The sequence below is a fragment of the Phoxinus phoxinus genome (genome assembly GCF_949152265.1).
Source record: "Phoxinus phoxinus genome assembly, chromosome: 5".
Taxonomy (NCBI): domain Eukaryota; kingdom Metazoa; phylum Chordata; class Actinopteri; order Cypriniformes; family Leuciscidae; genus Phoxinus; species Phoxinus phoxinus.
The window spans coordinates 2,231,639-2,244,831 of NC_136880.1; the positions used below are offsets into that span (position 1 = coordinate 2,231,639).

General features: G+C 42.5%; 1 protein-coding gene across 1 annotated transcript in view; it reads left to right on the forward strand.

The window, feature by feature from the left end:
• The first annotated feature begins 357 nt into the window (after nucleotides 1-357).
• Nucleotides 358-13,193, forward strand: part of LOC306998036 (NACHT, LRR and PYD domains-containing protein 3-like) — a 70,775-nt gene continuing 57,939 nt past the window's right edge. Inside the window, exons 1-5 of the mRNA XM_079611768.1 lie at nucleotides 358-653; nucleotides 1,454-1,581; nucleotides 2,193-2,297; nucleotides 5,006-5,113; nucleotides 5,289-5,373. Coding sequence (XP_079467894.1) covers nucleotides 1,523-1,581; nucleotides 2,193-2,297; nucleotides 5,006-5,113; nucleotides 5,289-5,373 — 357 coding nt within the window. The 5' untranslated portion in view covers nucleotides 358-653; nucleotides 1,454-1,522. The remainder of the gene's footprint in view (nucleotides 654-1,453; nucleotides 1,582-2,192; nucleotides 2,298-5,005; nucleotides 5,114-5,288; nucleotides 5,374-13,193) is intronic.

The following is a 13,193-nucleotide window of genomic DNA, read 5'->3' on the forward strand; positions in this document are numbered from 1 at the left end:
ACACCATATTTGATGATACATTTGTGTTAAATCATAAAACATAGAATGCAGACAAATATAAATAAAAAACAAACTTTAGATAAAAAAAAAAAATATTGGGCTCTAAATGAAAAGGTAGCTTAGGCTATTCTGTGGAGTTTAATTGTGAGCAAACAAATTAAATGTATAAAAATACAAACCTCAGGATGTCAGTCATTTACAATATCCAGCATCTTAGATAATAGTCCAGAACAGGGAATATAACAGATGCACTGTTGAAATGTCTAGTTAAGAGGTTTTAAACATGATTTAGAGATATATGTGGTATAATGTCCCGCTCCAGTGCAGTAGGTGTCGGTGTGCAACTGTTCAACTGTTACAAACCCTCCTGTAAAACACACGAAGAAGAGGAAAACGAAAGCAACAACACCTGTAAACACCTGAACCTGTTGCTCACTGGACTTGATTTAATCTATGATCCAGAAAACATTTCTACAGATGTCAATTTAGCACAATGCCTACCAGATATAATAACACTCGCGACCATTTCTGTGTTTAATCCACAATCCATCGAGACCAGCGAGAGATTCTGAGAACGACGCACGCGGACTGACAACAAGCGGAACTGAGTTTAAAATACTTATAAATTCACTTCTTAGTGGACAAGACTGCAAGTAAGTTTAATACATTCTTCATTACAGTCGTTTATAATTATTAAGAACTGCATATTGTATATTAAGCGTGATTTAAATGTGAAGTTACAGAAGCTGTTCTTCTGCTACTGCGAAACAAAAGAAGAATCTGCCAGAAATGAAAATCTTTTGAAGTAGAAACACTAAAAGTTTATTGAGAAAGGGTTATTGAAAACAAATATGTTTTTGAAAGTTTTCTCCCATTTCCTCTTCCGTGTTCGGCTGTTGTTTTCGTGATGTGAAATCGAAAGTATTTTTGAAGCAGACATTTACAGTAGACAGGCAGATGAAGCCCAAAGTCAATGAACAACAATCTGCTGTTATTAAACTGAATATTTCAGGTCATATAACAATTTTGATTAACAGTTATACAGTATGTCTATTATAATTCTGGTTACTTTTACTTAATCAGTTATTTTAGGAAGTAATGAAATCAACCACCATTGTGAACTTGAAGTAATGATTAAATGACAAACGATTCAACAATTAATACAGATTTGGTAAATATGATTGTAAAATGATATTATACTCTAATAGAGAATATAACAAATTGGCTTCAGTTTTCCCAGCACAGTGTAAATTTCTGTTCCCCAATGAATTCATATTTAGAGTCAGTTAAACTCATTAAACAATCAGAAAAGATTAAGACCATTCGGTTATTTTACGTGGCAATATATTTGTTTGTAACTCACTTGATTTTATACATTGTTTTTGCTGTTGTTGATGATAACTCCGCATTAGATAAGATGTTGTTCATCTGTGTAAAATGGTGTGATTTGCAGGTGATGCTGAAGGATTGAGTGTTGCAGAAAGCAGTGCTGGTCAGTTTCCAGGGTCAGTTTAGCTGCAGTATGTCAGAGGAAAGAGGAAAGGACTCTCTCTCTCAGATGAGTCTCTCAGAGAAACACAGGTAAGACTGCGTCTGTTTCACACTAGCAGTTTAAACTCCACTGGACTTTGTGTTTCCCTGTCAATAACACAACTTCAAGCATTGCTTTATATTTGCAAATGCTTTGCACAACTTCAATTTTTAACTTCTTAAATTACCCTTAAAAAAGCCCTGCTTGCTTTATAGAAAATATCACAGTTAATCATTTGATAATAACGTTCTAGACACTGAATTAATCAAAATAAATGACTTTAGTTTTTAGATCATAAAATTATTGATATACATTAGAAAACAACTATACACTTAATTTAATTCAAGTATGCTAACAAAACTGTGTCGCACAGACATTTCTGCTCTCTATTCCGTCAATAAACAAAACTTGACATGTTCTCTCAAATTATGATCAAGTATCTTTTAAATCCTCAACATATTTAATCTCACTCATGTATATTAAAGAAGTTGTTAAACTAATGTGAGCCAGTAAAATAAAATGAGGGTTAACTATAAAACTGTAAATTGTGTGAGTGTGTGTATTTCTGTGGAGGATTAGATAAAGACACAGATGTGTTTCACACACAGTTGATCCTCCTTTACTAAAGTGTGTTCTCTCTCTCTGTTCTTTGTGTCATCAGTGTAAGATCAGGCTCACATGTGCCCAGCTCTATGTCTCTGAAGAGTGACCGGTCTAAAGGTGGAGGACCAAACTTCAGTGAGAAAACACCATCATCTAATAAAAGGTATTTTGTGTGTTTATATTACATTATAGGGTTGTATTATTTGTCCACAGTGGTGATTGAACTTGACTGAATAAAACAATAAATCACATTGGCCCTCATTTATCAATCTTGCGTCGAAACGGGCGTATATGTTGGCGTAAGATTATGCTTACACTCCTCTCACCGCCTGATTTATGAAGCTGTGCGTACCTTTGAAATTCAGGTGTACGCAATACCTGCCCTTGATAAATGCCGCGGCTGAAACGATCGTCATTAGATTAACACGCCCCTATATATTCACGTCTCCGCCTCCCCACGCCCCTATTTTACGCCATGGACACACGGAAGACGGCAAAGAGGAGAAACTTCTCCGGTGGAAATCCAGTTTAAATCGCTGGTTGGTTGAGCAAATTACCTATCACAAACAATGCATTATTTTACAGCACGTGTTTTGAAACTATTAGCGTTGAATTTCGCATGACGTCACATGTAATGGGGTGTACAATAGTGATGATGATGTGAATAATTGCATGACAATTTGTAATATTTTTCTTATTAGTAGCCTATTATGATTTTGATTATTAATGACGCTTATTGTTATTTAGAAGAAGAATGTCTTTGTTATTATTATTATTATTTGTATTATTATTATTATTCAAAAGAAGAAGAATGTCATTTTAATTATTTTGTCACTCTGAATTATTTTTTGGTCGTTTCCATTACAGATTTGCGCAAATGTTTTGCGCTATTATCTAAATATAAATAAATATTATTATTATTATTAATGGAAGGAGACGTACATGTTATCCAAGCATTAATGGCAGGGAAAGACCCTTATAGGCTACTCCAAACGATATATAAGGAGTTTCTGGGTGTTTCACCCTCATTTCTGCTCTGAGGTTTTGATTGTGACATTTCTTTGAGGTTTAGAATCCAGTATTCTTATAGGCTTATTATTGTTTATTTTATGAATTTAATAAAGAACTCTGTCTCCTATTCCAAACGATCCATGTAGGCTACTTTTGTGTCCATTCGTTTTTCCTTTTCAAACCCGTAATTGAAAAACGAAAAATTAACGGTTGTCTTTTTAAAACGCAAAGTTGAACACCAAAAGTTTAATTTGAACTGGCAACACCAACTTCTGCGCAAAAAAGTAAATATCGACGAATTTTCAGATTTTTGTTTAATGACTTTTTGCCCCTTTATTAAACATGTAAAATATACACAAATTAATATGGAAAACATGTCGATTTTACTGGTTTTCTAAGGCCAAATTAGAATCTGGAATTGATATTTTCCCACAGTGCTGAATGAGAAGAGCCAATATTAAACTATTGTTTTCTAAGTCGGCTAAGATCTCCATGTTCGCTGTTAAGCAGATGCGCTTTTAGAGAGAAATGCACCTTTCATACGGATTACTTAATCAGAACAAAATGTATTAGCTTTCGATTCGAATTTGTTCGTTTTAAAGTGGACATAGTTTCAGTTCTCGCGCTCCAGTTCACGGAGATCATGAAACGCGCCTGATTGTTTTATTTTATTTTACAAAACCACAACGTTTTCTTGTTATTGTTTAAACAAATAAAAGTAGTTACAAATAATGTATTATTATTTTCTGTATGACCAGAAATGATAGAGTATTTTAAATTGTTTCACTGTTAATAGGAAAAAGTGTTCGCGCGCGCCTCCGTGCCATCCAGTGCGCGTTCCACACTCCGCTCCACAAACCCTTGGATATGCGTCAAAATCTTGTGTTTATTTGTGATAATCTTAGTCCTGTATTATTATTGTCTAACCCGTATTATGAATGTCATTTGACGAATTGCTTTGTTCCTTTTTTGGATAAAAGCGTCTTCTAAATATAGCTTAGTAGCCTAATAATGATGATAATTATTATTTGTGTACACGGACCCCAAACACACCGCGTCTTCTAAGTCAGGTGACGGTAAATGCGCAAAAACTGTTTCCATTGCAGTTTTGCGAAATATTCCTTTTTCGAATTGCCTGAAAAACCACCTCATGCGAGCGTAAAAACTTTTTTGCGATAAACGCAAGTTTTTGCGAAATTGACGTGTTTCCATTGGGCGTATTTTCAATTCGCAATTTCAATTTGCGCAATTTGAAGGGTAATGGAAACGCATTACTGAACCCAGTCCGTGCGCACATGCCGGGCTTAACTCACAAAAATAAACACTGAAGTTTATAATTTCTATGTTGTTGTTTTTTTACAGGGTCATAATATATCATATCTTTAGTTTGTCAGTGCGTTTTGTGGTGTTAGGAATTGTTTTTCTGCGCATTTCAGCACTAACTCAAAACGTGCGAACATGTACACCACCTCCTGAGCTGGCGTAGGATTTGAGCGTGCCGTACGCCAACGTCCATATTGATAAATCGCAAAGTCACCGTGGTTTTGGGTGTACGCCAGGTGTACGCTGGAAATTTGGTGTGCGCACTTTTCATAAATGAGGGCCACTAAAACTCAATTCCTGGGAACCTTATGAAACTCAATCCAGTAACACTATTACACTGGCAGCCACAAGGAGGCATAAATTAAAGGCAAAATAGATCATGCAACTTAACATGTCCATCCATCGAACCATGGTCATAAATGAACAAATACACAGATATACTGCATTTAACTATTTGCAACATTAAACCTTTTCAAATGAGACTAAGTATCTCCTGTAGTAAAGTGTGTTCTCTTTCTTTGGTCTTTGTGTCATCAGTGTAAGATCAGGCTCACATGTGTCCAGCTCTGTGTCTCTGAAGAGTGATCGGTCTAAAGGTGATGTACCACCAAATTTCAGTGAGAAAACACCATCATCTAATAAAAGGTATTTTGTGTTACTAACTTTTTGTCACAAGTTGACTGTGTTTAAAAGTTGTATCAGTGAATACCAATCATGAAACATGTTCAGATCAAACATTTGTCACAGTATTCACAGCTAATGCTTATTTCTCTTTCTGTAAAATATCAGTTAGTATTTTATTTTACTAATTTGATTACAGGCTTCAATGTGGGACATTAGACTCAGACGTTCAGACTCACAGGAACCACGAGAATTTCAAAGACAATCTTCTAGGGATCTTCCAGGTAGGAAAACACATTTTTATAAATGTTTAATATTTCTAACAAACAAATATGTTGAACAAAGAAATGTAATAAAATTTTTCTTGATCACTTATTTTTCATTTTAAACACATTTTAGCACAACTTGGTTAGCATGTTAGTCTTTTAACTGGATTTTTTATGTACCGTATTTTCCGGACTATAAGTCACACTTTTTTTCATAGTTTGGCTGGTTCTGCGACTTATAGTCAGGTGCGACATATATATCAAAATGAATTCATACTGACTGAGATTAACCAAGAGAAAGCATTACCATCTACAGCCGCGAGAGGGCGCTCTAGTTAGCGGAGTTGTTCAGAAGCGACTGAGGATGAAGAGTACAGTGATGTGGAATGAGGTCGCGGGAGCTTGGTGAACTTGCTTACCGGTAACTTGTTGGTTAACTTATGTTAATTTAGCCTATTCAGCCTCCCAGTTCTTTATGTTATTGTGTAGCTGAAGTAGCCTGGCAAGCCAGACTTACATCAAGATGTTTAGTCTGGCAACTCTCCATAGACGCGGCTTAATCCAAGGGGCGGGATAAACGGTTGTCTCTCAAAATCCCTCTGCACGCAATAGCGCTATCCTATTACAACCTTTGATACAACCAATCAGAGCAACGAAGAAGGTGACGTAGTCAGAGTGTCGGAAAAGAGTTGATGGGGAAGTGTTTCGCGGAAAAGTTTGATGAAGAGATTTCTGTAAGCTACCAAATGTTATTGTAATGGAGCATAATGACTGTTGCCGTTTTTGTGAAAAAAATATGAGAATTGCAGGTGTGCTTGTACATTCAGCAAGCATTTTCGATAAACAGAAGAAACTATTAAGTATTGCCGAGTCCCATGCGTTTTCCCACCAGCAGAGCTAATTGGTATATTAAACTTTTTCCGTATCCAGTCGGCAAAACTCCAAACACATCTTCCTTTTTTAAAAATGACTTAAGTGCCGTTCTTTGGTCTTTTCTTAAAGAAAAACTTAACTCCAAGTCCTCCAGATTCGCGGCCAAAGCCGATTCGAAAGACCGCTGTTCTCCATCCGCAGCCGCCAATCTTTGTTTTCAAGTGGCAGCCGTCGCAACTCTGTCGTCATATTTTAAGCCCGCCCCCGCCTACTCTATACACAACGTGATTGGCCTGACCCAATTTAGGTTTTTGCAGCTAGAAGGTCTATGGAGAGTTGCTAGACTGCCCTGGCTGCAAAATACATTTTGCTGCCGCTAGGGTGCGTCTAGATTTCTAGGCTATAGCTGAAGGGTTTCCCGCAGAAAATGTGTTAGTTAAGGTGGTGGGGTGGGGTTTGTTACCTCCAAGTTACCTCCAAATTAGTCTACGTGTCGCCACCATACACATAAGCATAAATGCTCCTGATAAATTATTTGTTATTAAAGCATTAACATTCACAATCCACTGTTAATTTAACATAAAAGCAAGCAGGCTGCGTGAATGGTTTGCCATGACTGAATGCGCACAAAGTGTGCTCTATTAATAATTAGATTAATAATTAACTAAGCTGACATCAGTTCATCGCGATCTCATACATCTCTGTTATTATCAATGAAGCTGACTGTCAGGGTTTGAAACACGGAGAGAGATGACGTAAGTTGTAAACACACTTTTATTGAACAATGCAGTTGCGGACACACAGTGGAATGGTAAGTGAGACAGTCTATGGCAAATATGGAGAGTCTTAGCTGAATGATTGATTCCGTGATGTGTATTCAGGTGCGGATCCAGGAGAGGGAGTTGAAGAGAAGGAGCCTTGGGGACTGGACTGAGACGAGACGATGGGATCCGAGGAGGAATGCAGGTAAGCTCGGGTAAGTAGCGGGTTAGCATAGGAGAGTGTTCACGGTGGGTCTGTGGTCAGGAAATGACGAGATCAGACAACGGAGGTGAGGTGAATGCTGGGTTAAAAAGGGAACTGGTGATGAGTCACAGGTGATGGGAATCAGTAATCAGGGGACTGTGAACGGGTGATTGAAGGAGTGGGAGGAGTCAGTGATGATCTGGGAGGTAATGGAGAGTGACGTGAAGGAGGAATCCTGACAGTACCCCCCCCCCCCCCGAAGCGGCTCTTGACGCCTGTGAAGGATGCTGTCGGCGGCGAGGTCTACCCCGACCTCTGGGTGCTGGTCGATTGGGATGTTCCTCGTGAAACTGGGAAAGGAGGGTGGGATCCATTACGTCGTCGCGCAGCACCCAAGAACGTTCCTCCGGCCCGTAATCCTCCCAGTCAATGAGGTACTCGAGACGGGGGCCTCGCCGCCTGGAGTCCAAGATGGAACGGATCCTATAGATGGGCTCATCCTCCACAGGCACCGGAGGAGGAGGAGGTACGTCAATGGCAGGTGTATCTGAAGGAAGAGGAAGGACAGGGTCAACGTAAGGTTTTAACAATGACACATGGAAGGATGGAGAGATGCGATACTGCCTTGGGAGTGTAAGTCTGTAGGTGACCTCGTTCAACTGCCTCTCAATGGGGAAAGGTCCAATGAATCGAGGACTCAGCTTACGACATGGTAACTTGAGACGAATGTCCCTGGTGGACAACCACACCTTCTGCCCAGGCTGATAAGAGGGAGTTGGTAGTCTTCGACGATCAGCCTGGGTCTTGTGTCTCCTTATTGCCTGTTGGAGATGAACGTGAGCTGAGTCCCATACCCCCTCGCTCTGCTGGAACCAGAAGTCGACAGCTGGAACCTCAGATAACTCCCCAGACCAGGGGAACAGAGGAGGTTGGTAACCGAGAATGCATTGGAAGGGAGTAAGACCAGTGGTGCTTTGTCGGAGAGAGTTTTGAGCATACTCAGCCCAGGGAAGGTAACGGTTCCAGCTGTCCTGGTACTGGTGGCAGTAGGTCCTTAGAAAGCGACCGATTTCCTGGATCTTGCGCTCAGTCTGGCCATTGGTCTGAGGATGGTATCCGGAAGAGAGACTGACAGTGACCCCGAGGAGCTGAAAGAAGGCACGCCAAACTCTGGAGATGAATTGGGGACCTCTATCAGAGACGATGTCCTCCGGGATTCCGAAGTTGCGAAAGACTCCCTGGAAGAGGGCTTCGGCGGTTTCCAAAAACGGTAGTCCTGGTAGAGGGATTAATTTACAGCCCTTAGAGAAACGATCAACGACTACAAGTACCGTGGTGAAACCATCAGATGGAGGAAGGTCGGTCATGAAGTCGATACCGATATGGGACCAAGGACGCTGAGGAATCGGAAGGGGCACCAATTTACCCTCTGGCAGTCTCCTCGGGGTGTTGACAATGGCGCAGACTGAACAACCCTTGACGAACCTTGTTACATCCTCGGAGATGGTTGGCCACCAGTACCGTTGACTGAGAAGCGAGAGGGTACGCTTGCTACCCGGATGTCCAGAGCCCGGTACGGAGTGAGCTGAGTCCAGAAGAGAAGTTCTTAGATGTTCCGGTACAAAGATACTCCCTTCTGGACCTCCCGGCGGAGCAGGATGGAGACGGTTTTCTTGGTGGATCCGATTGTCAATGTCCCACACAATCGGACTGAGAAATAAGGCTGGAGGGAGGATAGGCACAGGTTCACTATCTTCGTGAGGGACTTGATGAATTCTGGAAAGAGCATCAGCTCTACAATTCTTGCTGCCTGGACGATATGACACCTTGAAGTCGAATCGAGTGAAGAAGAGGGCCCAACGGGCTTGTCTCGGATTTAGTCTACGAGCTTCTCGTAGATACTCCAGGTTTCGATGATCCGTGATGACCTCAAACGGATGGTTAGCTCCCTCCAGCCAGTGTCTCCATTCCTCCAGGGCTAACTTAATAGCCAGTAGCTCACGATTCCCGATATCGTAGTTTAACTCCGCCGGGGCAAGCTTTTTGGAGAAGAAGGCACATGGATGAAGTACGGAGAGATCCCCCTGCCGCTGAGACAAAACGGCCCCCACTCCTGAGGATGAAGCATCGACTTCCACGATGAATGGCAGATCAGGATTAGGGTGAGTGAGTATTGGAGCAGAAGAGAAGGCTTCCTTGAGCGACTGAAAGGCCTGTAGAGCCGCAGATGATAAGGACAGAGACTTGGGCCGACCCTTCAGAGCAGTGGTAAGTGGAGAGCTGAGTTGACTGTAATCTTGAATGAAACGTCGATAGAAGTTGGCGAATCCTAGGAAGCGCTGGAGTTCCTTTACAGTAGATGGTAAGGGCCAGTTTAAAATGGTCTCCACCTTCCTCTGGTCCATCTGGATTCCATCTTGGCTGATGATATAGCCGAGGAATTGAACAGTAGTGATGTTAAACTCGCACTTCTCCAGTTTGAGGAAAAGCTGATGCTCGCGTAGTTTCTGGAGCACTTGAACGACATGATGATGATGTTCAGCCTGGGAAGATGAGTATATAAGTATATCGTCGATGTAGACGATCACGAAGCGATTGAGGAAGGGGCGAAGGATCTCATTCATATACCCCTGGAAAACTGCTGGAGCATTTGACAGTCCGAAGGGCATCACCTGATATTCATAGTGACCGGAGGGAGTCACGAAGGCGGTCTTCCATTCATCGCCGTGGCGGATACGGATGAGGTTATAGGCGCTTCGAAGGTCTAACTTGGAAAAGATTTGGGCGCCTCGGAGCTGTTCCAGAGCAGCCGGGACCAGAGGAAGAGGATACCGAAACTTCACTGTCTGAGAGTTAAGCTGACGGTAATCGATGCACGGCCGCAAGCCTCCGTCCTTCTTGGCCACGAAGAAGAAGATCGAAGCGGCAGGGGAGATGGATGGTCGAATGAACTCTTGCTGTAATGCCTCTTCTACGTACTCCTCCATGGCCTTCTGTTCCGGGATGGACAAAGGATAGATACGGCCCTTAGGTAGAGTTGGACCGGGTAGCAAGTCGATTGCGCAGTCCCATGGTCGATGTGGTGGTAATTTGGTGGCCAGCGCCTTACTAAATACGTCCTGGAACGCCCGGTACTCCACTGGAATTTCATACTGACGTTGAGTCTCAGGGCTCTCCACCGAAGTGGAATGCAGTGACACTTCGGAGACATCAGACGAGGATGGAGGGATAATATCCGAAGAAACTTCTGAGGAAGGACTCTCTATTTCAGCGGATGACGGAGAAGGGGTAATCTTGGTGATAGTGACTAGACAGGCAGAATGACAGTCCGAACCCCATTGGAGTATTTCACCGGTCTTCCAGTGGAGATGGGGTTGATGTTGTATTAACCACGGGCGTCCCAGGATGATTTCGGCTGTAGACTCCTCCAGCACCATAAAAGAGATCTCCTCAGTGTGTAAGCATCCAATCTGCAGAGTTAACATGGGAGAACTGTAACGGATTCGACCCCTTCCTAGCGGTTTACCTTGGATGGTATGAATAGCGAGATCGTACTCAAGTCGTTTCTTTTTCAGATTCATCTTCTGGAGACATTGGGAGGAGATGAAGTTTCCCGCGGAACCGGAGTCAATGAGGGCTTGTACTGGGAAACAGAATTTAGGGGTTATTAGATGGACTTGAGTTTTGATAAGATGTTCAACGCTAGGAGGATGGTAGATTGAGCTTACCGCAAGGCGCGGAGGTCGAATGGGGCAGCTATTGAGTAGATGTTTGTCAGAAGCACAATATAGACAGAGATGGGCTTGTATTCTTCGTTGTCGTTCAGAACGGGTTAGTCGAGAAGAATCAATTTCCATAGGAATAGGTGCTGGAGGAGTAAGATGAGAAGGTTGGGACGCCGGGGGCGAAGGATGTGCAGTGGGTATATTGACGTCACAAGCAGTTAGTAGTTGAGAGACTCTGATAGTTTTCTGAATGAGCGCTTCTATGCCCATGACGTCATCGTAAACCACGACCAGCTGACGGATCTTCGGAGTTAATCCTTGACGATATGCAGTAATTAAAGCGGGTTCGTTCCACCCACTAGCAGCAGCGAGGGTTCTGAATCGAAGGGAATATTCAGTCACCGAAGAACGGCCTTGTTTTAGATGGAACAGCTGATCGTGGATAGAGAGGGAAGCCACGGACTGTCCAAACACATCCCTAAAGTGTTGAATAAAATCCTTGCAAACATGAATGGTCGGAGAATTGGAATTCCAAAGAGATTGAGCCCACTGGAGGGCGGAACCGGTGAGTAATGAGATGATGAAAGCCACGCGGGCGGCGTCATTATGGAATTGTTGTTCATTCATAGTGAAATATAACGATACCTGGAGGAGGAACCCACTGCAATCCTCCGCCTCGCCGGAGTAAGGCGCTGGTTTGGCCATGGGACTGGAAGAGGCAGTGAACGAAGCAGCGGGTGAATGCGGAAGTGGATCCGGGGATGGACTGGTTGAAGCAGACGCTGATGCGGTGGGCACTGGGTGAGGAACAGCGTCTCGTGTATCCGATTGCATGTTGTTGGTCTGATCTTCTGTCAGGGTTTGAAACACGGAGAGAGATGACGTAAGTTGTAAACACACTTTTATTGAACAATGCAGTTGCGGACACACAGTGGAATGGTAAGTGAGACAGTCTATGGCAAATATGGAGAGTCTTAGCTGAATGATTGATTCCGTGATGTGTATTCAGGTGCGGATCCAGGAGAGGGAGTTGAAGAGAAGGAGCCTTGGGGACTGGACTGAGACGAGACGATGGGATCCGAGGAGGAATGCAGGTAAGCTCGGGTAAGTAGCGGGTTAGCATAGGAGAGTGTTCACGGTGGGTCTGTGGTCAGGAAATGACGAGATCAGACAACGGAGGTGAGGTGAATGCTGGGTTAAAAAGGGAACTGGTGATGAGTCACAGGTGATGGGAATCAGTAATCAGGGGACTGTGAACGGGTGATTGAAGGAGTGGGAGGAGTCAGTGATGATCTGGGAGGTAATGGAGAGTGACGTGAAGGAGGAATCCTGACACTGACTGCATAATGAATCTTTCATAATATCTACACTATGTTTGTTATAATCAGAGGATTTGCCAGCATGCAGAATTCAGCACTGAACAAAAAGTCAGTTTTGAGCAGTGAGGGGATTCTACCTTAAATGCTTCTGATTGGCCATTGCGTTCAAGAAATCAACACACGTCTGTGATTGGCTACATCGCTCAACGCTGCAAACATGTTACAAATAGAAACTCTGGCCTGTAAATCGTTTCTATTTTATTTTAGTTGTTCTTGTTGCTTTTCTGCAACAGATTGTAGCAACAATGACGATGACTTCCGGTCAGCTAGGGGTGTGCGATATTAAGATTTTTGATCGTGGACGATTAAAATGTCTCCACGATCTGCTTTTGAAGAAATATCGTAGGATCGTGCATTTTATCAGTTTGCATTTCTGGCGCCTCCGTCTCAACATACTGTACAGCGCGACGTATATCCACATGAAATGCAGAGGAACGGGACACTGTATTTCATAAAAATTAATTATTTGCATGTGCTTTAAAGCCTTGCCGGTTAAACATGTCATTCGCTGCTGATGCGCTGTTTTAACGGGCGCTTTTCTGAATGCAAACACCCAACGCGCGAATGCACTAAAAGCCTGTCTAACAGCGCCTGCTACTGGCCTAAGTTATCTTTCGAGTCTTATTGCGCTAATACTGTCAAATACACTCAAGGTTTACATAAACAAAGTTGGTTATCTACAGTGAAAGAACAATAGAAAAAATTAAGAAAAAAATCTGCTTGTCAAATGCGTGTAGACTCGTTGCGCGCAGATCTTAAAGTGACAGTAGCCCTAATAGTAAACATGCTGCCGCTTGTCCTTAAAGGGACAGTTACCCAAAAATAAAAATTCTGTCATTATTTACTCACTCTCTAATGTTGTTCCAAACCTGTATTAATTTCTTTCTTGTGCTGA